This window comes from Lethenteron reissneri, chromosome 55 (genome assembly GCF_015708825.2).
Source record: "Lethenteron reissneri isolate LAM-NWPU_2019-01 chromosome 55, ASM1570882v1, whole genome shotgun sequence".
Lineage (NCBI taxonomy): Eukaryota > Metazoa > Chordata > Hyperoartia > Petromyzontiformes > Petromyzontidae > Lethenteron > Lethenteron reissneri.
Window position 1 is genome coordinate 10,189,547 of NC_083833.1, and position 26,461 is coordinate 10,216,007.

General features: G+C 54.8%; 2 protein-coding genes across 15 annotated transcripts in view; both read right to left on the reverse strand.

The window, feature by feature from the left end:
- MFSD4A (major facilitator superfamily domain containing 4A) overlaps nucleotides 1-1,650 on the reverse strand; it is a 36,443-nt gene extending 34,793 nt beyond the window's left edge. Inside the window, exon 1 of the mRNA XM_061574263.1 lies at nucleotides 1,403-1,650. The gene's annotated coding sequence lies outside the window, so the exon portion shown is untranslated. The remainder of the gene's footprint in view (nucleotides 1-1,402) is intronic.
- Nucleotides 1,651-9,069: 7,419 nt separating this feature from the next.
- Nucleotides 9,070-26,461, reverse strand: part of LOC133356781 (cyclin-dependent kinase 17-like) — a 67,556-nt gene continuing 50,164 nt past the window's right edge. For 5 of the 14 annotated variants that reach the window (XM_061574453.1, XM_061574452.1, XM_061574456.1 and 2 more), the window contains 11 exons: nucleotides 24,160-24,254; nucleotides 23,927-23,989; nucleotides 21,998-22,121; nucleotides 21,466-21,586; nucleotides 20,736-20,833; nucleotides 18,919-19,024; nucleotides 17,309-17,351; nucleotides 15,881-15,971; nucleotides 15,089-15,166; nucleotides 13,844-13,959; nucleotides 9,086-12,725 (listed from right to left, as the gene is read on the reverse strand). In XM_061574453.1, coding sequence (XP_061430437.1) covers nucleotides 13,886-13,959; nucleotides 15,089-15,166; nucleotides 15,881-15,971; nucleotides 17,309-17,351; nucleotides 18,919-19,024; nucleotides 20,736-20,833; nucleotides 21,466-21,586; nucleotides 21,998-22,121; nucleotides 23,927-23,989; nucleotides 24,160-24,254 — 893 coding nt within the window. In that variant the 3' untranslated portion in view covers nucleotides 9,086-12,725; nucleotides 13,844-13,885. Of the gene's footprint in view, nucleotides 12,726-13,843; nucleotides 13,960-15,088; nucleotides 15,167-15,880; nucleotides 15,972-17,308; nucleotides 17,352-18,918; nucleotides 19,025-20,735; nucleotides 20,834-21,465; nucleotides 21,587-21,997; nucleotides 22,122-23,926; nucleotides 23,990-24,159; nucleotides 24,255-26,461 lie in introns of all 14 variants that reach the window. The other 9 variants (XM_061574461.1, XM_061574457.1, XM_061574458.1 and 6 more) reach the window with 7 other exon arrangements.

A 26,461-nucleotide genomic window follows, 5' to 3' on the forward strand; every position in this document is an offset into this window, starting at 1 on the left:
ACGAGACCCCAACTCGCTCACCACTCGTGGTAGACAGAGGGACGAGACCCCAACTCGCTCACCACTCGTGGTAGGCAGAGGGACGAGATCCCCAACTCGCTCACCACTCGTGGTAGGCAGAGGGACGAGATCCCCAACTCGCTCACCACTCGTGGTAGGCAGAGGGACGAGATCCCCAACTCGCTCACCACTCGTGGTAGACAGAGGGACGAGACCCCAACTCGCTCACCACTCGTGGTAGGCAGAGGGACGAGATCCCCAACTCGCTCACCACTCGTGGTAGACAGAGGGACGAGACCCCAACTCGCTCACCACTCGTGGTAGACAGAGGGACGAGTTCCCCAACTCGCTCACCACTCGTGGTAGGCAGAGGGACGAGATCCCCAACTCGCTCACCACTCGTGGTAGGCAGAGGGACGAGATCCCCAATTCGCTCACCACTCGTGGTAGACAGAGGGACGAGTTCCCCAACTCGCTCACCACTCGTGGTAGACAGAGGGACGACTTCCCCAACTCGCTCACCACTCGTGGTAGACAGAGGGACGAGTTCCCCAACTCGCTCACCACTCGTGGTAGACAGAGGGACGAGATCCCCAACTCGCTCACCACTCGAGGTAGACAGAGGGACGAGTTCCCCAACTCGCTCACCACTCGTGGTAGACAGAGGGACGAGTTCCCCAACTCGCTCACCACTCGTGGTAGACAGAGGGACGAGTTCCCCAACTCGCTCACCACTCGTGGTAGGCAGAGGGACGAGATCCCCAACTCGCTCACCACTCGTGGTTTGCAGAGGGACGAGATCCCCAACTCGCTCACCACTCGTGGTAGGCAGAAGAACGAGATCCCCAACTCGCTCACCACTCGTGGTAGGCAGAGGGACGAGATCCCCAACTCGCTCACCACTCGAGGTAGACAGAGGGACGAGATCCCCAACTCGCTCACCACTCGTGGTAGACAGATGCACGAGATCCCCAACTCGCTCACCACTCGTGGTAGACAGAGGGACGAGATCCCCAACTCGCTCACCACTCGTGGTAGGCAGAGGGACGAGTTCCCCAACTCGCTCACCACTCGAGGTAGACAGAGGGACGAGATCCCCAACTCGCTCACCACTCGAGGTAGGCAGATGGACGAGAACCCAACTCAGCAGCAACTCGCTAGAGACCCAGGCGAGGCCACCACGTCTCCTTCACCCGGCACCACGAGTAAGTAGGAGCAGCAGGAGTAGGTGAATGAGCAGCAGCAGGAGTAGAAGCAGCAGTAGTATGAGTAGAAGCAGCAGGAGTAGAAGCAGCAGCAGCAGGAGTAGAATCAGCAGCAGCAGCAGGAGTAGGAGAAGTAGAAGGTGGAGTAGAATCAGCAGCAGCAGAGGGAGTAGGAGCAGCAGCAGCAGTACGAGTACCTGTGCCAGTGAGCGACTTGCGGTAGCAGCGGCGAGGAGGGGTGCGAGGGGGAGCCCCGCAGCCCGGAGAGGAGGAGGAGGAGTGAGCTGGCACCACCACACGGAGCCCTGTTCGCTCTAAGCGCCCACAGCCTGCGGGCTGCTGCTGCTGCTGCTGCCCATGGCCGTGCCCGCTGCGGCTGCTCTGCTCTGCTGCGTGGCTACTGCTGCTACTGCCTCCTCTTCCTCCACTCGCTCGGGACAGGGTGACGAGGAAGCAGAGGGAGGGAGGGGGGGGGGAGCTGGGCGGGGGAGCGGAGAGCTCCACCTCATTGCTTCGAGACGTGTGGACGGCGTCACACATTGCACCTCGCTGCCGAGTGCGTGCCAGCGGGGAGCGGTGGGGGAGTGGTGAGCGCGCTGGTGTGCTCACCACTACGGTATTGGGCCTCCCCAAGGTCGACTCAGCCTTAAATGTGTGGCCGGTGCGATGTGTAAACATCGTCACTGAGGGTGACAAAGGCGGTCGGGCGCGTGCTGGCCACCCACCCCCTCGTGCGCCATGCCGGCCTCCATAGGTGCTCGCTAACAGAACTTGCCCCAACAGTCCGTTCAGGCTACACGGGGGATCTTTGTATTTGCCCAAACCCTCTTCACGTTCTTCGCAGTCAACAAGTCGCTGTCTGCGTCTGTGTTCTCTACCCCACGTCTTCATCCTGGGAGCCACGGCCAGTGGTGCAGTCACAAGATTCGAGCCTCTCAGCGAAACGACCTCTGCGTTCGATTCCCGATTCAGGCGTCTTTGTGCGTGGAAACCCGACTAATTAGCTGTGTCAGGTGGTGGGTGGGTTTAACGACACATTTATATTTACGCGATCTAACCACCCCCAACCCCACCCCCCTCTTGTATGGCTGATATTGGTCGCAAAAGACTTATTCTCCGTGTCCGGTTTCCTGCCCAAAGCTAACACAAAAAAAGACACAAACATACAAGGCAACTGTGGTATTGGCCAAACATCGCAATTCTGGAAAATTCCCTACACATTACCCCGTTGGGATTACACAGCAACAGCAGCAACATCGCCAACGGCCGCGACAAATTGGCAGGACCCTCCTGAAAACAGCGTCGAGAGACTCGGGATTATATCGACGATGTCATCGGAATGTCTGAGATGGTTATTCCAAACATTATACTTGTGGAGTGAAACAAAAATTCACCACTCCTAAATTCCACGAAAAATCTGCGATCTTTCAATTCGGATTTGTCGATGAGTTTAATCCGCGGTGCAAAAAGCTCGCCCCATACGCAGCGGTGCCTGTCTGGTTTCTGTCTATCGATGTTCAGGATAAAAGCCGCGTGGTGCCACAGAAAAGCTGTGGGGACGGCCGCCTTCCCTGCACGACCAGTTTTTAATTTGTATGAATATTCTGATTCTTGGGTCTTTGTTTGCGAGAGCATGGATGACTGCGTCGATTTCCACCGATGAGAAGACATCGTCTCGTCTACAAGGGGCCAGGCATCACGGTATTTCATCAACATCATGATCTTTTGTTCCCAGAATCTGGTTCATAAAACCCAGCTCGCTCATGTGGCCGTGTGGCCTTGGAATTCTCCGCGAATCTATTCCCAATAATCTTCGTGAATTCTATTTGTCCGCGTGCGGGGAGAATTCGGCTTTAGTTCAGCTCGCTATTATCTCCATTTTGTAACAGAAGAATGATGGATGCATCGTTGCACAATCGAGGTGTTTTAATGTCAAATCTAATCATCTCGTGTAACAAGCGCGCTCTCATTGTCCCACCAACTGGTCCCGCTACTTTCACGATGTCCGCAGTGACACCATCTCATCCAGGGTCGTTCCCTTTCTTCCCACTCCGCAGGGCAACGGTCGACTTCTGATTCAAGTGTGACACCTGGAACGGCCTCTTAATCTGATAAATTGTTTAATGCCCGAGATGCATGATGTTACTTATCTGCAAACAATCTGTAAGTAAAACAATGCGTTTTTTGGGACGTGGGGACTTCCGGCCATCGAGGCTGTACCGGCATCGCAGAAGCTTCGTGGATGTGCGAGGCTTACCGCTGCAAACGCGGCAAGCCTCGACTTATCCTCCCTTACCACCAAACGCGTTCACAAGTAGTGAAGGAATCCTGTTGGCTTCAGGCGCACGCGAGACCTGACGCCACGCGCAGGACGCGACAACCCTGCACCTGGGGCTACAGAGTCGGGATACAGGTGGAGGTGTCGCAGCTGCTGCTGCTACTGCTTAAAGCTCGTGATTTGAATAAAGTCGCCGCGGGCTGAAGAACCCATCCGTGCGTGGCATTCGATTTAAAAACATTTTTAGATTTATATATGTAAAATAAAATAAGAATAGGGTTTACCCTTTCTGGCAATAAAACAGATAGTGTTAAGATGTTCAAACACCAAATAAACATTTTTGCAAGGAATCAAGTCTGGATTAACCACACGTACTTGTGGCAACACGTGCAAACATGCTCTCATCATTATCAATGCATTTATTATCATATGCACATATTATAATATCTGCATTGTCTTTTAATTTTATTGGCCTACACCAGACAGACAGCCTTCTTTATGGCCTAGTCTCACAACCAGCGTCAGACCAGAAAACGCCACAAGGTGAACAGCACGAAGACAACGCCACGCGATTCAGAGCACGGATCGCGAGATTGTGCAAGTGCTATCTATGGAACCTGTTTTGCGAGTAATCCAAGTATATAAAAATAACAATGTTGTTTTTGTCTTCACCTCTCGACGAGTCGAGTTGGAGGTGCGTGCACAATTCGCTGGATCTCTCTCGCCGCCTGTGGGTCACCCCGGTGCGTCGGCCCTCGAAGTTTGGACCGAGAGATTTGGCCACAAGCAACCTCAAAATAATTTCGATTTAAAGCTTTCGTGACTGCAGGGATTCATCTTCTTTGTTCTTTCGGTAAAGTCACGTAGAATGGAAATAATAAAATAATGTTATTTGATTTAATTATTTTATTTTATTGTTTTATTTGTTTTATTGTATTATTTCCATTCAACCTCAAAATAAGCCACGAATTCGATCCGAATCAACTAAGAGTATGAATCCTTGCAGTCACGAAAGCTTCAAATCTAGAATTCACACCTAACTGTTTGTGGAACTCCCCGAGGGCGTCCAGGAGGCGCTCACGACCTGTGAATGATCCGTTGCGAGCCTCACCACGAGGCAGGGTTTGTTGGGACTCGGGTCTCACCTGGGCGCACCTCGTCCCAGCGTGCGCGCTCAGCGCAACGCCGCGCGCCGCTCCACCGACTCTCAGTGGCAAAGTGAAACGCACAAAAAACCACCCTGGGTAATCGTCCTTGGCAGGGCATTCAGGATGAAGCGTGCTGTGTGCTAAAACAATTAATGCAGACGAACAGTTGTGTGCAGGCGCAGGCGTTGGGTGCTCTGGGTAATTAAAGCCCGAGGCGTTAATGCCCACCCACGGCGCAAAGCCTCTGCAGAGAAACTCGGCTCACGGTTTTACGCACGGAATGAGTTTCTGATTGCCACGCAATAATTGGACCAATTTTAAAGTACAGATGGCTCCCTGCCACGTGAATGTGGAATCTCCGACGACTGGCTCGGGGTCGACAATGGAGATTGACACCGCCTCACTCTTGGTGTCGGCAGGGAACCCCTTCGCATGGCTTCCGACCCGCCCAATCAAGCGGCGGAGGAGGGACGACGGTCAAAACGAGGCCTCAACCAGGATTTGAGCTCACGGCCTTCCCAGTGGCGTAGCTATCGAGTGTGCAGGCGGTGCAGTTGCGCCCGGGGCTCATCAGCTGGAGGGGGCTTAGGCACCGGGTTACAAAGATAGGGGGGGCATTAAAAGGGGGGCGAATTTAATTCCTTCCACACGAGGGCCCAAGCCGAGCTCGCTCCAGCACGGACCCCCCTTCCTATCACGAGTCGGGCAGCCCGGCCCGCAGCACCCCCGCGGTCCAGGCACTCACGAGTGACACCGCGTGTGCCGCTGCGCGTGCCGTGGCTGAACCACTCGATTCCTCTTGGGTGTGGAGGCATTTGTACAGCGACGATGACAAATCTAAATCTCGGTTGTGCATCCACGAGATGGTTTCTGGGAGATGCCGAGCAATGAACTCTCTACTCCTTCACCGTAAGAGCCGAGGGAGAATCGCAGTGTCCAGTCGCGGCAGTCACCGATGACCACGAGCAGTGACGAAGCCGGCCCCGTGGCTCGCAGCGGGCTGGAGTCACACAGGCAGCAAAGTTTCCAATAACAGACGGGAGGCAGGGACATTGAGACCGCAGCTGGTGTTTAAACAGCAGACGCCGGGCCGAGCGGTGAAACACAAAAGCCACGGTAGCATCTGCGTGCACCACGAGTTGTTGTTGTTGTTGTTATTTTAACCGCACTTGGCACCCGGCCTGGCGCAGATTTTCCAAGCCTGGCGCGTTGAGTGTCAATGTGCCTGCATCGACTCGGCACGGTGGGGTCAGCCAGTCGTCGGCTTTGTCCAGAAGCGCCTCTCGGCTGCCCGGGTGATTGATCACTGCGACGGTGAGGGCTGATGGGCCCCATTGCGCCTTGTAATGCGGTGGGAGCAGTGGCGAGGTTGGTGGACCACACGGAGATGGCGTTAAGACCGTGTGCGTGGCAAGACACGGATAAATAAGGCGGTGCGCATTCAGGAGGCAGAGGAGCAAGTAGGTTTTGTCGCCAGTTGCGTGCAGTCCGAGGTTCTCTCAAGTTCAAGTGCATGTATTGGGTATTGCCCTGTGAGCCATTCGGCTCTTGAATCGGGTGCAACCGCAACAAACAAAAACATGAACAAGAAAACATCTTGAAGTGAATATGTGACTGAGTGCAAACAGAGGAAAGCCACCATCAAATTCGTGGCTTTCCTCTGCACACTCCGATACCACGCTGCCAAACATCCCAAACAAGACCCTCAACGCTTCAGTGGTCCCCATTATTTATACGGCTAACGAGAGTGAATTACTTGATAATTCCATTGATTTTAAATGGTTACCGCGTAATATACTTGCCACAGATAAATTGGAACAGCTGATGCTACGCTACCTCACGTAGTCCCCGACAGGCGAGATATTTGGTGTGGACTCATTTGACTCACAAGGAGATGACCAGGGCCGGATTAAGGCGTGAGGGCTTCAGGAGCTGCAGCCCAGGGACCTCCACCAGCTGGAAGGCCTCCAGAGATGAAGTGAAAAGTGATTTCGTTTGCGAATGCTGAATTCTATGTGTTGTTAACCTTGTAAAAACACATTTTATTTTTCTTTCACTTTGTTTTCCTTTTGAAAATATTGTGGGCCCTCACAGTATCTGTAGCACAGGGGCCTACACAATCTTCATTCATGAATGAAGATTGTGTAGGCCCCTGTGCTACAGATACTTCTTCATTCATGAATGAAGATTGTGTAGGCCCCTGTGCTACAGATACTTCTTCATTCATGAATGAAGATTGTGTAGGCCCCTGTGCTACAGATACTTCTTCATTCATGAATGAAGATTGTGTAGGGGCCTACACAATCTTCATTCATAAGAATGTGCAGCACTGGCTCAGGAGCGCCACATGGACTGGGTTACCGCTCCACTCGCGGCCCAGCAGGAAGACGCTTGGATTTGCTAATCGCAGCAGCTTCGTGTCCTCAGCTTAGTCTGTTCAACAAGTCACAATGGGCATTGACTTCAGGTGCGAGCCTCATCCAGAACCCACCCCGCCGAGTCCGCTTCACCAACCAGCCAAGATCGAACAACTCGAGACCCACATGGCCGCGACTGCGCGCGTCCCAGCGACACCGTCGTCGATTGTCACCACCTGCGCCTCCATCTCCACGCCCCCCCCCCCTGCAGCTCGAGACGAGAGGCCCCCCACTGTCACACCACGTGGGGGGGGGGGGGGGGGTGCTCTGCACGGCGCCTGCCCCGCTGCTCAAACTGCGCGACCCGTGCCACGTTGCTTGGACTTCATTCCGTGTGCGTCGATTACGTCCACAAGCTTTCCCTGTACAACGCCTTGATATGGAAAAAAAGCATTTAAACACTAAATAATTTTACACTTTTATATTTGTGATAAACACGTACACAGCAAATTCTCACCGAGTCCCACAAATTCCCAGCTGCAGGGAGTGCACGATGTCAACCACATTGGCTCAACTCAAGCAAACTGCACACACTGGACCGGCTTCGATGATAATTAACCATTGTTCTCATCGGCAGTCAGACTTGCTTGAACCAAAGCGGAACTACCAGATGTGTAAAAGCACGGACCCTCTTCCCTCTCGGTTAGATGTAGGTCCTAGTTCGCCACAAAACCACGTAAATATACAACACAAAATAATGTTATAAATAGAACAAAATAACCAATAAACGTCTCCTTCATAGTCCGCGTGTCTGCCTCGCAGTGCAATCTGGCCAGTCCTCTTTATTGACGAGGCAGGCGATGTTTTTAACATTTTAGATATTTGACCTTTTCTTAAACGGTATCTTATCCCAAAATATTGGTGCTTGTATTTGAAGGCTTGAAACATGTTTGCGCCGTACGTTGTTTGCAGCCCAAGACTCATTGGGCTTTCACCTGGTCACAGCGCGCACGAGTGTGGAGAGCAAACCACCCAGGCCACACGCCAAACTCTGTTTGTGCAATCGCTGTTCTCTCTGTTAAAGCCGCATTGTCGAGGTTGACACTTGACTCACCCGAGCAAACGAGACTTCCAGGTCCCCGTGGGTCCTCCACCTGGTAGAAGAGATCCCGTCATAACCCACGTGTACGAGGAGATAAACTCGCAGGTGCTAGCGGCAGACAGGTAAGTAGGTAAGTGGGCGAGTAGGATGGCTAGGTAAGTGGTATGTCAGGTAGGAAGTATTAATGGTAGACGGGTAAGTGGGTGGGTGAGTAGAAGGCAGAGGTCGCAAACGGGGTTTGATTCCTTACCCGTACCCGGCCGCACCAGGGTCGCAAACGGGTACCCGTACCCTCCCCGATACCCGGCTACCCGTACCTGGCCGGGTACGGGTATCGGGTACCCGATTGCGACCTCCGGGATGAAGCCATGTTGCAGGCGCGGGTGGGTTGATTCTAGGAACTTGAATTGTGAGAAGAGACAAGACGTTGGGAAATGAGTGATAAACGGTTACTCACCAGTGACTCACGGCGTACCCGTACCCGTACTCGGCCGCACCAGGGTCGCAAACGGGTACCCGTACCCGGCTGGGTACGGGTAGCCGGGTATCGGGTAGGGTACGGGTATCGGGTACCCGACTGCGACCTCTGGTAGAAGGGTGGCGAGATAGTGAAGTAAGTAGCAGACTTGTTACAGACAAAACTCGGGCACAGGAGGGGCAGACGCTCAAGAAGGTCCACGCAGAAGGGTCAGAAGCCCACGTCTCCACTGCTGCCTGCTGGCCACCCTCAGAGGCCGTCAGTTTGTGATGCTCGCAGCCCACGTCGATCTCTGCCTGATCCACCAACCCTTGCTCGCAGGCCGCAGACGAGGGGCGAGCACCGGCGCGCAATGGCCGAGCGGGGCGCGCGCGGTGGCCGAGCGGGGCGCGTGCGCGACCGTCGCAGGAAACACACTCGGGGCCCAGTTGCTTTCCATCCGTTTTTATAAATTACACATGCGACGTGAACATGAGTTTACAAAGGTGAGACACGATAGGACAAGAATGAGAAATAAAACCAGCTTCGCGTTTCGCGTTAACGATGGGGGGGGGGGGGGGGGGGGGCGCGTCTCATCTCTGTGCCCTCGCCACGGTAGCCGCTGCCTCGGGGGGGGGGTCCGCTACTCTAAGGCCACAAGTCGCCCCCCGCCATCGTCACACCAACAACACGTCGACGGGAAGCCAACGCGATGCAAAAAGCAAACGTTCATCCGAGACGTCGCCCCGTCGATGGCATCACGGGGGGGGGGGGGGGGGGGGGGGGGGGGCTCTCAATTGTTCAATGAATGAAACACAACGATGAAGTCGAATTGCTGGAGAATAAAAACTCAGTAGCTGAAGCGGCGTCGCCCCACGCAGCACAGATCCGCGCGTTCACTCGTCACTGGGTTTCCAATCAGAAGAGAAAAACTACGAACAGAAGTCTCATTGCTGCTCATTAACATGTTACATTTATTCGATGCAAAACTAAATAAGGCTGTGCAAATATTTGTCCTGTTCTGCAGTGAGAAATATTTCTTCGTGGAGGTTTAATTATATCATCTGTGTCATTCTGAACGTTTCTCTTGAATAAACTTCGCTACTTTGGGCAGGAAGAACAGAACGAGAATGGGCCAGGGTGCAACGGCCTCCCTGCTTGGGAGGGGACCGGGGTGCGTGCGGACACACGCACCAACTGTGCCCAGCAACTTAAGTCGGGAATAATCGCTCGGTAGGTTGACAAGAAGTTTCTCATTCCATTAATGGGGGTCGTGAACAACTTTTTCAACTTGACAAAAACGGAAAAAACTGGAGCGGGCCTGCTCAGCTGTTGCGTCGACTCGCCCAGCGGAAGACGCTTCGCTCGATGCGTCCTACCTGGCAGGCTCGATCGTCTAATTAGGACAGAGCTCAAAATAACTTCCACTATTCAACCCTGGCACGGGATCACTCGGGGCACGAGCCGTGCCGGTACGGCGCTAACAAGTCAGCCAATCGAGACTGATCGTGGCCGTGTTCAACGGAGACCCGTTTTCTGCACGGAGATTGCCCAACCAAGAAATGCGTTTAATCGAGACTTTACGCCGATCCAGAATGTCCATGGTCTGCTCGAGACTGCATCCAATTGAGACGCTCGGCTGGGCTGGGCGAGTCGTGGCCTGATTTGATCCGTCCCGCGTTTCCGACAACCACGAGGCATCCGTCCGTTGGTGCGTGCGCCGCACCTACAGCCCCGCCTCCCCTGTGCATGTCAACCCAGGCAAGTTCGCCGTGACCCGGCAGAGAAAGCTCTGCGGCTGCGACGTGGGCCTGAGGATGCAAGCCATGAAGGTTTTGAGCGCGTGGGGTGCACGGGCACCGCCCCACTGGTTTTATGTGGGGGGGGCGGTGGGCTCTTGTCGGAGTTAGGGAACGGGGCGTCCCCGCTGGCCTGGCCGAGGGAGGCGTCACGCCCGGGGGGCTTTCGCGCACGACGTGGCCAGGAGGCGCCAGCCTGTACGACCTGTGAGCATCCCACAGCGCGACACGCATCGTAGGTTACCCAGCGGGATATTGCCGACGGGCCGAGTTGCATCCCGCAATGGGGAGTTTGACTCGTAATCTGTTTGAAAGCGGTGCGCTCTGTAACCCCATCCAGAATAAACATTTTATTCAAATTCTCTCTGGACCAGCTCTGCAAGGGAGACCCTCAGGCGAGTTCCGCACGGCTGCACAATCACTTCCCGGGAGGCAAAAGCCAACGTGGTGGGGCAGACGAGTGCCCCATGGCACGGGACACGGCCAGTGGTTTAAACGAAACACGAGCATTGCTTTCGGACGCGTTTACACGGACGTACAAATTACAGAATGTACAATCATCGGGTTCAAACGCGCAGCAACAGTCCTCTTCTTCTGCGCATTTCCGTAAATCATCCGTCATCCATTCGCTCATTCATCCGATTGCTTAGAAACGTCAGGAACGATCCTTAACTGGACGCACACTCCGCCTCCCTCTTTCTCCACGGAAAGCCTTGGCGCAACTCCGCGGGGGGTGCCGCGGGTATTTAAAATGCCAGTGTCAGCAGTCTCACTGTACAAGCAGCAAACGAATGCAATAAAATACGGGGATTTATTTCACAAAGATTACAAACGCGAGCGAGCACGCCCACGACTCTCCACTGCGGCTCAACAGGAGGGCGAGTGTCTCAGGGTGGGTGAGAAGGGAAACTTTTTATTTTATTTTCCGTGTTTTCTTCTAAACACAAACTGGCCAAACAGTCTACAAAGGGTCAAAGCTGCAATCCGTGTATGTACGCACAAGTTCAAATATACACGGTACACACGATCGCCGATGCACACGCACACAGCCACGTGCATCCACACACCGGTATACACAAATACAACACGTACATTTGCTCGCACACACACACCCGCACAGAGACAAAGATGCCCCTTGTAGCCTTAACAGACTGTTAGGGCAAGTGCTGTTAGCGAGCACCTATGAAGGCCGGCATGGCACACGAGGGGGTGGGTGGCCAGCATCACGCCCGGCCGCCTTTGTCTCCCCAGTGACGATGTTTACACACCGCACCAGGTACTCATTTGAGGCTGAGTCGACCTATGGGAGGCCCAGGACCGGTTCAGATAATAGTCACTGGTGCTGGCCGTGAGCGGGAATCGAACCCGCGTCGCCAGGTTCTTAGTGCAGCGCGCTAACCACTACACTACCGCTCCCCACACACTACCATACACACACACACACAAGCACATGCACACGAGCAGGCACGCAACCACGCGCACACACGCGCAAGTGAGCCCCCGCATGCACACGCTGGAGTGCAGGCACACGGGCAAACCGACTGTGCACCCAGCACGTGTTCTAGTGTTATTGAAAACCAGGAAACCCCGACTGAACACGGGGAGAAAGGGGCAAACCAAAACGGTTACAAATAAATTAAATAAATCAAATACCTACGACCTAGTAACTGAACAATTTACAAAACATTACATTGCAAATAAAAAGATAAAAAAGAAAATCTACAAAGGATGGCGAAATATTATACCGCGTTTGGATGGAAGCTCAAGGAACCCAGGTGCCAGATTTGCAAGCAGGGAACGACAAATCAGTGGGACACAAAACACTGCCGGCACTCGCCACACACACACAGCACTTACGCAGAGTACAAATACACAGGCAAACCACCAGTCACACGTGCGTACTGCTTCCACACACAACCGACGCATCGCTTGTACACAATGCACCGCTCACAAACGAAGCACACGACACCCACACGCTCTGCACCGCTCACGCACAGTCCGAGTGCCCACCACCCACCATGCTCAGGAGGGAGGGGGGGGGGGCGGGGGGGTGTTTGTGTGCACGGCACCCGGGGCCTCCTCGAGGCAGGTAGAGAAGGGATCATCACGCCGCTCACCGCCGTCCCCATACAGTATATCATCGTCGTCATCACCACCCTCGCCATTATCGTCATCAACCTCCACCGCAATCATCGCCATCGCCTCGTCACCGTCACCGTCACCGTCACAACGTGCCGCCCCCCTCCAGGTGACCTCTCTCCGGGCGACGTCACCGCCACGGGCGGCGGCTTCCGGCCGTGCCCACGGCCGCCACTCTCTCCCGGCGTCCCCCCTCCACGTCTCAGAACAGCATGCTCTGCCGCCTGCTCTTGCCGTTGGCTGCGAAGGGACAGAAAGGCGAGAGGAGGCGCGTTCACGGCGGTGGGGATACGAGGGCTCCGCGTGTCCCCGTGACCCCGTGTGCGCCCTTGGTAGCCGAGCGACGCTAGGCAGCACGCGCTGCGTCTCGGCAGACTGCAGGACACGTGGGGTCGAAGGTGAAAGAGAGGTACAGGTGCATCCCTGCAAGTTCTCACTACTGCTGGCAGAGGGGCCTCCCGCTAGAGGGAGCTCTAAAGAGAGTTACTCTAGGGGGGATATTTGGCCTACTCTTCCATGCAGGTCCCAAGTCGTGGAAGGAGGCGGGGGTACCCACACTTTAGCGCAGCAACCGGAGCCTGCCGCGACTCACTGATGAACCCATGCATGCCGCTGGGTGACAGAGACGGGGAGGTTTAATAAACCTTCCCCGTCGTGTCGACTGCCGTGCCAGGAGATTGTGCCGGCGACCTCAGGTCTGCAAGTCCGGTGTGCTCACCATTACACCGCGGTATGGTGAAATAAATTACCTCCAAGCCTGTGAGCTTAAATCATTTGTGTGTTTGGAATTTTAATTCAAGTGCTTTTGTTATCTTTTAAATACCGTCAGGAAAAAAATATCTGAATATTAGCCACGATAGTCGCAATATGACATTATCATGCGAAAAATGGACGATAACAATATGGTGGATCTTACATCGTACGATATATTTTATTGCAGGAACCATGGTAACCAATAATCCGAATCCATAATGCCACTATTAAAGGTGGTCTTAATCCTAACAATAGTCCGCTACCCATAACCCCTACACCTAACCACAGGTCTTTACCCTAATCTAAACCCTAATCCCGAAGCCCACCCCCTACGCAACTGACCGTAACGTTATCCCCGCAGCTCGTAACGTTGTGACGCGACCACATCGGCACAAACACACCTTCCCTCGACTCGCACGACTCTGACGGCTAAGCTTGGAATGGAATGGCGATAGGCGGAGGGTGGGTGTGAAACGACAAGGAGACAGAGAGACAGAGAGACAGAGAGGGTCACGGGGAGTAAGATGGGTGTGGGGGGTAAGGGGGGGAAGACGGGGAAGGGGGGGGAAGGGGGGTGTGTGGGGGGCGAGGGAAGGGTTGCGTACCCGTTTGGGCCCCGCGTTGTGGGGGGGGGGGAGCCCTCCCCGTCAGTTTGCCAGGTGCTTGTGAGCGTGGCACTGAGCCGCGGAGAGAGGCCTCATCTCAAGAGAGGCAGAGAAAGCTTACGGAGGAGATGAGCACAGGAGACACACGGCACAGCGGCAGCGGCAGAGAGCACGCAGACGAGCACGGGCAGACAACACAAGGCACAGGCCCGAGTGAGCGCGACAGCCGCACGCACGCCTGCATGAAAGGGAGGTCGCGAAAGGTTCGTGACCCACCACACAGAATGAGCGGCACTGCAACCAAGGATGCACGTTCCCCGTTCGGTTCAAGGAAGTCTATTTCCAAGGGTCACAACACTTTACGGCAGCAGAAAAACTGCTGTTGTTTTACAGGCATTGGAATGATACTGATGAGCGTGTCCAGGGGAAAGGTCTGAGAACACCCTGCGTGACGTACGGGACACAAAATTTCATGAACTGTACAATTCTGCCCTCCCTCCCGTGCCGTCCGCGTGCCTCGCGGAGAAGAGAGCGTCACTCGCGGAAACCGGCGAGTGAAGGGTGAACGTGGCGGAGTGCGCTGTGAGCGAGCGGCACGGGTAACGAGACGAAACCCTCTTCTGGGCAGGGGCGAGAGACGAGGGGGGGGGGGGGCATTGCTGGCCCAGCGCACCGCACCTCAGGGGGTCCCCCCACGCAGCTTCATCAAGCGTTGCTGCCGGTATTAAACCGTGGACTGCGGTTGATGTCACTGGTCAAGGTGTCTTCCTGCTCAATCAGCACGTGGCACTGCTCATAGCTGCTGATGGACTTCAACTAGTGGTGGGAACTCCGCATTCTTCATGGTCGGGATCAGTTCTCAACAGAAAACGGCCACCACTGACTTCTCACAAAGTGTTTCATATTTTATCGACCCTGGTGCAATGGTGATCGTCAAACTCCGACCAGGATGTGAACTCGTAACCTTCCAATTGTGAGTCAAGCGCTCCCTGTGGCTCCCTGTGGCTTGATCAAGAACATCGGATTTACCGAGGACTGATATTCAATAAGTATATCCGTTGTCCTGGTTGAACAATGTTTCTCTCCAAAGAATATGGAAATTTTGAACCGATGGCATGCATTACCCACGCGTAATTCACAAGTAAAGAACAAACACTGGCAGGCATGGGACGGTAGAATGGACGGAGAAATGCTGCGACATGTGGCAGTACAGAAAGGGCCACGCCCCGTCCCCCGTGCGATTACCTGCTTCGTGGTACGGGGTCGTCCTGTGACCGAGATCTCGTTGCAGCTGCACTTCTTTGAGTGCGAATATCGACACAACTGGGGGAACAAGATCGACACAAAACAGCGAAGATGAGCGCAGGGGAGATGTCTCGCAGCGGTTCGTGCCCAGTTCCACAGACTGAACCCGGCACCTCGGCAAAAGGGCACCTTGAAAGAGATGCACGTCCAGACCCAGGGATTGAACCAGAACCTCACCGGTCCCAGCTCAGTCTCTGAGCTTGCGCTCAGCATCTCAGTGATGCAAACTCAACGTCCGTGCCGGAGCAAGGGCGGCGTCGCCCGAATTTGTTGTAAACGAAGCGAGTGGTGGCGGCCAGTAGCTTCAATTCGTGGTGGGGCAGTGCTGGCGCCGTAGCAGTGGGAAGGGGGTTAGTGAGGATGGCACTTTGCCCCAGGTGCCAACACAAAAATAGCTACGGCTCTTGTCTCTGGACACAGCCATTATGAATCCCCAGAGAAACACACACACACTCAGTCCCATTGGTTGAACATAAGACTCTAGCTTTGAGAACTCTGCATCGCTGACAGCCATTGTGAACCCACTGGGAGAGAGGGCAGAGTCCGGATACTTGAACATAAGATATCAGCTGCCAGCTCAGCATCTCAGACTCAACGATTATGAACTCCATGAACCTGCTGCCCCACCCCCGATCTCGTCACGCGTCACATCTCCGCGTCGCAAGGGAGGCAGCCGCGTGGAGACGTCGCCGGCACGTGGAAGTCTCGCCGCACGTCTCGCTCGCTCCGTACCGTCGGGCAGCTTGTGCAGCCTCTCCCCGAGGCTCTTGAAGTACGGGTGCCGCATGCCCTCCTCGGCGGACACCCTCCGCCTCGCCTCGTACTGGTGGGCACAGGACGGGGCGGACACAACGCACTCATGGAGGCAGAGTCACGCGGCGGTGGCACAGAGCACGCAGTCTAACGCTGCACACTACAATGTCAGGAGGTCATCATGGGCCAACGCCGATTGTGCTGCCACACATCACCATCTTGCAGTTGTTCCAGTCGACACCGGACCACCACAGTCTCGCTTTAGCTCTTTCTATTGTTACGTAGTCGACACGTCCGTCAACAATCTCTCTCTTACAGACCCATCACCACCACCGTCTGGCCTGGGGCCTTCCCATCCATCACCGACATCTGGGTGCCACTTCAATGCCCATGTCGGCGACCCGCCCTCCTCCATCCTGAACAGGTGACCCACCAATCACAACCTCCTCTTCCTGAATACATCCACAACACTTTCTTGGAGAAATGCGGCTACTGGTGGCTTCCCGGCATTTTATTAATCCGGCACACAACGGTGAACCTCACCAAGCACCACAGAGGGATGGCTCGTGGTGATAACCCTGGCTGGGATTTGAACTCAGGGACTCAAACCCAGGAAACCTCTCTCTGACCCTCGGGTGAAAATCGTACGTGTGTTTCAACTAAAAATAAGTAAACAGAGCCCTCGTAAACAAAGTCAATGGAAAACGAGCGCACGTTATGGAACAATGGAAACAATACGAGACTGAACAATGTGGCACTCGTACAAACAAACAATATGGCACTCGTAATGGAAGCCTCTCACACAATAGGCAAATATAAATTCTACCCGAAATCAAATAATACCATCAATCGTACACACCGAAGTGGTGGTCACAGCTCCCCGCAATCACTCTCACCACGACAGGGCACTCACTGTTCTTTATATTTATACCAATAATTCCATGGAACTCTTTTTTAAACTTTTATTCCAGTGACTGCATGCGTCACTCCACCCCTGGTTTCCGATTCCGCCCAGTCTCCGTATACGACAGAGATCCAGCAGCGAGTTAGTAATGGGAATGCAACACGAGGGTCAATGTGGAGAAAACCCACACCAGTTGACCCGCTGGATGACCTTTATTAATCTGGATTGATAGGTTCGCAAAACTACTTGCTGTACTGCCATCTCTTGGCTTCCTTCGAAGCTCGGAGGGTCTAGGAATGTAACAAACCTATCACAAGCCACCCAACCCGTGCCTCCAAAGCATTTTATGACAGCCGTGCACCAACATGCTGTTTTTAAAAGGTACCGCTTTCAATTCCACCTTTAACTAGTTGAATCTTCAATACATATCAGGTGTTTGTGGATGGCAATCTTTTGGCCAGGTTCTCTAACTGACCAGGGCGTGTGCGTTTACAAAGGCTCACCTGCAAAAGCTTCGAGAGCAGATCCAGGCCATCCGCATCAAGCCTGCAACACACGTCGACAGAGGCGATCACGTGAAGTAGCCATCAAAGCCATGAGTGTTTCTTCGCTCAAACTAGCGATGGGGTAGGGATCCCTCTCAACAGGCAGCCCTGAACCAAAAGTGTAAATGTCACATCCCCATTGCAGCAACAGTGGCGATGAGATGTTGCTGATAGAGCCGCCCCCACTTCACACAGGGGCGCTTTACACGTGATCACTTCTCAAACATTCCAATGATGCCCCCAGTGGCAGCTGTCCCTGTAATGGCACAAGGAGACTCAGCACCTGACTTGAAAACAGGGGGATTCGTCTGCCGGTGGGGGACAATGATTGCTATTATGTGTAATCCCAACTTGGTAATTTGCGGGTATTTTTTTATTTAGCAAGCTTAGAACCATGATGCTGGCACACGATGTCCAACATGTTTCAAATCACGTCACGGGATTTTTTACGTCCATGGTGAAGCGGACGGCCCGTATTTTATTGTTACTACGCCGGCAGTAATAACCAGGGTGGCCTGCGGGATTCGAACCACGAACATCTGCAACACGTACCTACCTACCCCTGGGCCCTGTCACCGCCAAAATTATAGGAACCAGTATATTCACAAGATTATCACTGCTGACGTCCCGCAAACTGGTACGAATTTTATGGGCCTCTATAAGAGATGATATAACTGAAGAATAAACGTTTTAATCAGTGCACACATCAGAGAGATAGACAATGAATATGCATCCAAAGATGAAAAGTGACAAATAAGTGTAGAGAGATGCATGCTGGGAATTACGCCGAGTGACAGGAAGAGAAACACGTGGATCACGGAAAGATATGCAAATCAGAGACAACACACCAACTGCTCAGAAAGAGAAGTGGGGGCTTGGGGAGGACAGGTAGCTGGAAGGGACAGCCAATGGACAAGAGCAGTGACAGAATGACAGCCCAAGGCAGGTATGTAGCAGAAGCAGGCAGGGTAGGTTAGGGTGCCCCCCATTTTGCTTCATCCAGATCGAGGGTGAAGGTGCATTGTGGGAGTGCGAGCGTCGCTACTCGTCTCGTCGTCGACAGCCCAGACGCAGCGGCGCTTCGCTCAAGCAACCCGGACACGAGCAGCGACGGTGGGCGGCGTTGTGCCGTGAAGCCCGGGGAGGGGGTAGCGGCAGAGGTCGCAAACGGGTTTTGATTCCTTACCCGTACCCGTACCCGGCCGCACCAGGGTCGCAAACGGGTACCCGTACCCAGCCGTACCCGTACCCTACCCGTACCCGGCCAGGTACGGGTAGGGTACGGGTATCGGGTACCTGATTGCGACCTCTGGGATGAAGCCATGTTGCAGGCGCGGGTGGGTTGATGCTAGGAACTTGAATTGTGAGAAGAGACAAGACGTTGGGAAATGAGTGACAAACGGTTACTCACCAGTGACTCACGGTCTACCCGTACCCGGCCGCACCAGGGTCGCAAACGGGCTACCCGTACCCGGCCGGGTACGGGTAGCCGGGTATCGGGTAGGGTATCGGGTACCCGGTTGCGACCTCTGGGCAGCGGGGGTGCTGGCAAGGGAGCAGGGCCTCACCGCGGGGCGTGGTTGATGAGGGGCTCCGCCTTGCACTTGGGGAATTTGTAGGCCTTGTACTCTTCGTGCGACAGAATCGCCGGCCACGTTTCCTCCGAGGGCGTCCCTAGACGCGCGGACACGCACCGAGCGCACGACGAGCCGCAGTGAACGCCGTGCGAGGGATCTGAGCTCTACCAGACTTTCCGATCGTTCACTAACTTCAATAAGCAAATGCCTGATGCTCGTACTGTTGTCTATATGTTGTTGTTGTTGTTGCTGCTGCTGTAGCCGCTGCCTTTCAGGGTAGTTCCCTGACAGGGCACCTGGAGAGTTCAGGATGGACAATTCTCAAGCTTCGATTAAAAGCTTTCGTGACTGCAGGGATTCATCTTCTTGGTTCTTTCGGTAAAGTCACGTAGAAGGGAAGTAATAAAATAATAAAAATAAAAGAATTATTTTATTTTATTATGTTTTATTTTTATTATTTTATTACTTCCCTTCTACGTGACTTTACCGAAAGAACCAAGAAGATGAATTCTCAAGCTCTGGACCCCCAACACTGTCCTCCATGGGTCACAGCGATTAAAACCCTAAACATAGTGGCCAAGCGTCTCCCTGCTCCAAGCAGCGTGGTGCACTTCTAACCCACAGTGGCAACCCTGAGCTTGCGGAGGAAATTCCTCATTCTTATGCCAAGTGCCAGTTCACTTACATGAGAGCAACCCTTGACCTTCCACAAATAATGCTCAATTTATCTGCCTTGGGATGACCGGCCGAGTCAACACCTGGCTGCGATTGGAAGCCGTGACCTTTCTGACTGGAGGTCAAGTGCCCCAATTAGAGGCGCGCGTAAAACACGTGCGTGTGAAGAGAGGCGTGCGCGTGTGAAGGGCCGCGAGTCCGTCAGGAGCGTTGACCGAATGTCATTCTTAAGCTCACAACACAAGCACTGAATCCAGCGCAAGAGAAACGGTTATTCTGAGGTACACAAATCATCTGCACGTTTCCTTAAGGGCACAAGGTCGAAACAAGGGAGATAATACAAAGCAGACAGCAATGAACGTACAAGATGTACAAACTAGACTATCAAAATAAGACCGGTAAGACCGACAGTAAACACAAAACATACAATTTGAATTGAATAACAAATAAATAATCTTGACCTAAAGCTTTCGTAACTGCAGGAATTCGTATTCTTGGGGTCTTTTCGGTAAAGTCACGTGGATAGGTTCAAAGAAAATAACAAAACATAACAAAAAATTCCGGCGTTTCTATCGCAACACAAGCGTTCGTCGTCAGGAAGAAAAAAGATTTGTTAAATCTTAGGGTGAGGAAGAGGAGATCGTTTATTCGCGGTGTATAGCATCATCTTCATTGTTGCTATGTGTGTTTTTGTATTGGAGACAAATAACGAAATGTGCAGCGGACACCTAGGAGCTCTCTGCCCATGGATCATGATGATGCTGCTTGTTGATCCAGAAATGCCCAAGTCTCACGACTCTTTTTCAGGAGGGTCCTGCAATATTTTTGCAGTTGGGGGACATTTTTTGCGAGGTGCATTCCGACCAAGCAGGTAGGCTTTCAAATTTGACAAAATGTGGACCGTGGCACCAGCACACAACGGCCTGCTCTAGCGAATGACGTCACGGGGATCTTTAACGTCCACTCTGAAAAGCAGACGGCGCGCGGTACTGCTGTGGTTCATAAACCGGGATTTGAACCGTGAACCGCTGCCACAAGCGGCAGGGGCGTGCGCTACCGCCGGGCCGCGTCACCGCCAAAACCTCGGGAGCCGTGACACAGAGAGAGCGGCGCCGCACACACGCGCAACGTACCCAGCATCCTGAAGATGAGAAGCAGCTCGTCCTCGACCGTAGACCCCGGGAACAGGGGCCTCCCCGCAGCCATTTCAAAAAATATACACCCAACTCCCCTGCCACAGACGCACGCACACACACACGCAGGTATTAATGAACCATCTCCTGAAACCACGGCTACGCCTGAGCCTCGGCGTCATCGTTGAACGGTACTAACACAGACTGTGTCTCCGTCTGGCTCTGTGAGCCTCAAGCATTAACAGTGGGGATGCGACGTGTCGATTCGTCGACGAATAGAAGTGTTTGAGCTTCGTGACAAATGCGTCGGAGTCACGCAGCCACTAGAGGGCGCTGCATTCGCCAGCCACATGGTCAAATCAAATGTGGTTCTTGCAGAGAATTGAGCCGGTACCAAAAATTGCCCAATCTCTGTGGTCTTCTACATTTGAAGACGAGTCAGACAATTCATGAGTGCTAATACATATGGGAGGAGACCGGAGAACCCGGAGACATCCTACGCGTGCGAGGTCACCAATGCTCAATTTCCGTACAGATGGACACAGACGGAGATTAATCCACTTGCTTTACTACCATCTCCTGGCGAGCCGAGATGTGTGCACAAGAACACGATGTCCGTCCTGCAGGCAATGGGATGGGTGTGACCCCCACTGGTCTCAAGAGAAGACCGATTCGTGGCGCCGGACTCGTCTCCCGTCAACGTGACGTGGCCCCACACGTCCCGACTCACCACATGTCGATGGGCGTCGAGTACTCGGTGGAGCCCAGCAGCACGTCGGGAGGCCGGTACCACAGCGTCACCACCTCGTTCGAGTACGTCTTGGTCGGCACAGACTTGGCTCGGGCGAGGCCTGGCAAGGGAATCGCGCGCGGTCACCACCGTCGTGAACCATTCCCTTGCTAACATTCACATAGGAGGGGTCACGGTGCGGTGAGAGGCTGGCGAGGGTGAGCGAGGGTGAGCGAGGGCGAGCGAGGGCGAGCGAGCGCGGGCGAGCGAGGGCGAGCGAGGGCGAGCATGGGCGAGCCTGGGCGAGCGAGGGTGACCCGGGGGTGAGTGAGGGCGAGCGAGGGTGAGCGAGGGCGAGCATGGGCGAGCGTGGGCGAGCGTGGGCGAGCGTGGGTGAGCCGTGGGCGAGCGAGGGCGAGCGTGGGCGAGCGTGGGCGAGCGAGGGCGAGCATGGGCGAGCGTGGGCAAACGAGGGTGACCCGGGGGTGAGTGAGGGCGAGCGAGGGTGAGCGAGGGCGAGCCGGGAGTGTACCGAAGTCGGCCAGCTTGAGCTCGCCCTTGTCGTTGATGAGCAGGTTCTGGGGCTTGAGGTCCCGGTGTAGCACCCTCCGCTTGTGACAGTACGCCAGGCCCCGCAGCAGCTGGTACAGGAACAGCTGCACGCGAGCACCGCACAGACAGCCGCCAAGCGGCGGCCGCGGACCATTAGCGGCGCCGACACTCCAGCGGCGCCGGCACTCCAGCGGCGCCGACACTCCAGCGGCGCCGCCACTTGAGCGCGCCGGGCCGTCTCGAGAACGCACTGCGGTACTCCGTGCCACCTCGCCGTGGAACATCCGTAGGTGCCGTGGGCGGCAGGGCCGTGCAGAGGTCACGCTCGCGCTTCACTGCAAGAAAGCTCCTGGGTTTAATTCCTGGCCCTGGCGCCCTTCTGTGTGGAAGTTTGTCCGTTCTCTCAACTTGTTCTGCATGGGTTTCCTCCCATGGATGAATGAAACATGACAGTGTAACTGCTATTGCTCAAAACATCCGAATGCTGAAAAATTACCTGTAAATTACTCAGTTGGTGAGAAGAGGTTTCCCCCCTTTATTCTGACAACAAAACAGCTGTGTTAAGATGTTAAAACACCAAACTGAAACATTTTATAAGGAATCATGATGTCTGCATTAGCCACAAATACTTGTGGTCAGAATGCAATCCAAAAACACACACTGATAATATTTGCATTGTCCTTGAATCTGATTGGTCCACACCAGAGACAGCTGTACACCTTTTGGCGTCCTCTGGTCTAACACCGTTTGAGACGAGGCTCGAAAAAACGCTGCCTCTGGTGTGGACCAATCAGATTCAAAGACAATTCAAATATCATCAGAGTATGTTTTTTGTTTGCATTCTGACCACAAGCGTTGTGGTTAATGCAGCCATGATTCCTTGTGAAAGGTTTCAGTTTGGTGTTTTAACATCTTAACACAGCTGTTTTGTTGCCAGAAATAAGGGGAAAACCTATTCTCATATTTTGGTCCTGGCAAAGGAGATCCCCCCCATGATGTAGATGCTCATTTGGTATTGCACACAGCAGCAACATCGCCCCCTACTGCGAAAACTTGGCAAGATGTTCCTAAAAAACTCAAGAGACCCAGCGAGTTCTCCTGGGTAAACGAGCATCGCAAGAACAAGAACAATTAACTCGATATCACTTAAACAATACATGCGCACATCACATGCTTTTCCCATGGTATCCCTTGTAGGCACCTCTGCCTTATGCACTGTTAACAATTATTATTTTGGGACATTCTTTTTTTATTCTAGATTTGAAGCTTTCGTGACTGCAAGGATTCATACTCCTTGTTTTTTTCGGTAAAGTCACGTAGGTAAAAAAAAAAATTTCATTAATTTTATTTTATTTTTTACCGACGTGACTTTACCGAAAAAACCAACGAGTTTCATTTTTTAAGTCAGATACAACTGGCACAGGGTAGACTGGGCTCCGAGTCGAGCCATCCAGGCAAGAGTGGAGGACACGAAAATAGCCACTCAGCCCCAGCACCGCCGAGATTAGCGGTTAAAATTAGGGCGTGACTCAAGTGAAACAAAGAGCCTCCCTGCTAAAGGGAGCAGTACGCCACGCTCCTGAGCCGGTGGTGCTTCAGAGCCGGTGGTAAACATTCCACATGCCTATGGTGGGCACCGGTATATGGGCCAGACAATCCATAAGGATTTGTCACAAACCGGTGCTCATTTTATCGATCGCCGAGGGATGATGGGCCGAGCCGACCCATGCGGCCATCCAATTGCAACTCGAGCAATCTGACCTTGGTGCCATCCAACTGACCGGACGACTCCAAAAACGTGTTGCAAATCGAAAGCAAAGGTCGTACGAAAAAGGAAAGTTCCGTGTGGTGAGATAAGACTACGGGGCGAGCTCGGCGGAGGGCAGGCCCACGAGAGCCCGGAACTCACCTTGACGTTGTGCATGTGCATGATGTTCCCACAGTCGTCCATGTATTGCTTCAGGTCCTTTTCCTGTCGAACAAAAAAATCGGGGGCACGCGGACACGCCACAATCCATCACCTGCGGGTGACAGGGCGACGCCAAATCGCGACGGACACCGGTAGCACGACCGCAGCGCAACTGCTGGAAGCGAAGAATACATAACGAATCATGCCGATGCGGAGGGGGGCACAGCACGCACCAGGTACTCAAAGACGAGCGTGAGGGACTTGTCCGTGTGGATGATGTCGTGCAGCGTGACGATGTTCGCGTGCTTTAGGTCCTTCAGCAGGGACACTGCGGGCGGGGAAAACATCGTCACAGTCAAGAGATCGCCATGGGCAACGATGCCGATGCTGCCATCGCCTGCTTCGCTCGTCCACCCAACACATTCCTAGCTACACAACCATCTCCCTAGTCGGCTAAGGGTCTCAGAGGCCCCATCCTTGCATGATCCACCCCTTTGCACCACACAAGCATAAGCAGTGTTGGTGAGGGTGAGGAGCTGCCCCCTGGCACTGGGTGTTGGTGAGGGTGGGGAGCTGCCCCTGGCTCTGAGTGTTGGTGAGGGTGAGGAGCTGCCCCCTGGCACTGGGTGTTGGTGAGGGTGGGGAGCTGCCCCTGGCTCTGAGTGTTGGTGAGGGTGAGGAGCTGCCCCCTGGCACTGGGTGTTGGTGAGGGTGAGGAGCTGCCCCTGGCTCTGAGTGTTGGTGAGGGTGAGGAGCTGCCCCCTGGCACTGGGTGTTGGTGAGGGTGGGGAGCTGCCCCTGGCTCTGGGTGTTGGTGAGGGTGAGGAGCTGCCCCTGGCTCTGGGTGTTGGTGAGGGTGGGGAGCTGCCCCTGGTTCTGGGTGTTGGTGAGGGTGGGGAGCTGCCCCTGGCTCTGGGTGTTGGTGAGGGTGAGGAGCTGCCCATGGCTCTGGGTGTTGGTGAGGGTGGGCAGCTGCCCCTGGCTCTGGGTGTTGGTGAGGGTGGGGAGCTGCCCCTGGCTCTGGGTGTTGGTGAGGGTGAGGAGCTGCCCATGGCTCTGGGTGTTGGTGAGGGTGAGGAGCTGCCCCTGGCTCTGGGTGTTGGTGAGGGTGAGGAGCTGCCCCTGGCTCTGGGTGTTGGTGAGGGTGAGGAACTGCCCCTGGCTCTGGGTGTTGGTGAGGGTGAGGAGCTGCCCATGGCTCTGGGTGTTGGCGAGGGTGAGGCTGCCCCCTGGCTCTGAGTGTTGGTGAGGGTGAGGAGCTGCCCCTGGCTCTGAGTGTTGGTGAGGGTGAGGAGCTGCCCCCTGGCTCTGGGTGTTGGTGAGGGTGAGGAGCTGCCCCCTGGCTCTGGGTGTTGGTGAGGGTGGGGAGCTGCCCCTGGCTCTAGGTGTTGGTGAGGGTGAGGAACTGCCCCCTGGCTCTGGGTGTTGGTGAGGGTGGGGAGCTGCCCCCTGGCTCTGGGTGTTGGCGAGGGTGAGGAGCTGCCCCTGGCTCTGAGTGTTGGTGAGGGTGGGGAGCTGCCCCCTGGCTCTGGGTGTTGGTGAGGGTGAGAAGCTGCCCCCTGGCTCTGAGTGTTGGTGAGGGTGAGGAGCTGCCCCCTGGCTCTGAGTGTTGGTGAGGGTGGGGAGCTGCCCCCTGGCTCTGGGTGTTGGTGAGGGTGGGGAGCTGCCCCCTGGCTCTGAGTGTTGGTGAGGGTGAGGAGCTGCCCATGGCTCTGGGTGTTGGTGAGGGTGAGGAGCTGCCCATGGCTCTGGGTGATGGTGAGGAGCTGCCCATGGTTCTGGGTGTTGGTGAGGGTGAGGAGCTGCCCATGGCTCTGGGTGATGGTGAGGGTGAGGAGCTGCCCCCTGGCTCTGGGTGTTGGTGAGGGTCAGGAGCTGCCCATGGCTCTGGGTGATGGTGAGGGTAAGGAGCTGCCCTTGGCTCTGGGTGTTGGTGAGGAGCTGCCCCCTGGCTCTGGGTGTTGGTGAGGGTGAGGAGCTGCCCATGGCTCTGGGTGTTGGTGAGGGTGAGGAGCTGCCCCCTGGCTCTGGGTGTTGGTGAGGGTGAGGAGCTGCCCCTGGCTCTCGGTGTTGGTGAGGGTGGGGAGCTGCCCCCTGGCTCTGGGTGTTGGTGAGGGTGAGGAGCTGCCCATGGCTCTGGGTGTTGGTGAGGGTGAGGAGCTGCCCCCTGGCTCTGGGTGTTGGTGAGGGTGAGGAGCTGCCCATGTCTCTGGGTGTTGGTGAGGGTGGGGAGCTGCCCCCTGGCTCTGGGTGTTGGTGAGGGTGAGGAGCTGCCCCTGGCTCTGGGTGTTGGTGAGGGTGGGGAGCTGCCCCCTGGCTCTGGCTCTGGGTGTTGGTGAGGGTGCCACTGGCTCTGGGTGTTGGTGAGGGTGCCCCTGGCTCTGGGTGTTGGTGCGGGTGCCCCTGGCTCTGGCTCTGGGTGTTGGTGAGGGTGCCCCTGGCTCTGGGTGTTGGTGCGGGTGCCACTGGCTCTGGGTGTTGGTGAGGGTGCCACTGGCTCTGGGTGTTGGTGAGGGTGCCACTGGCTCTGGGTGT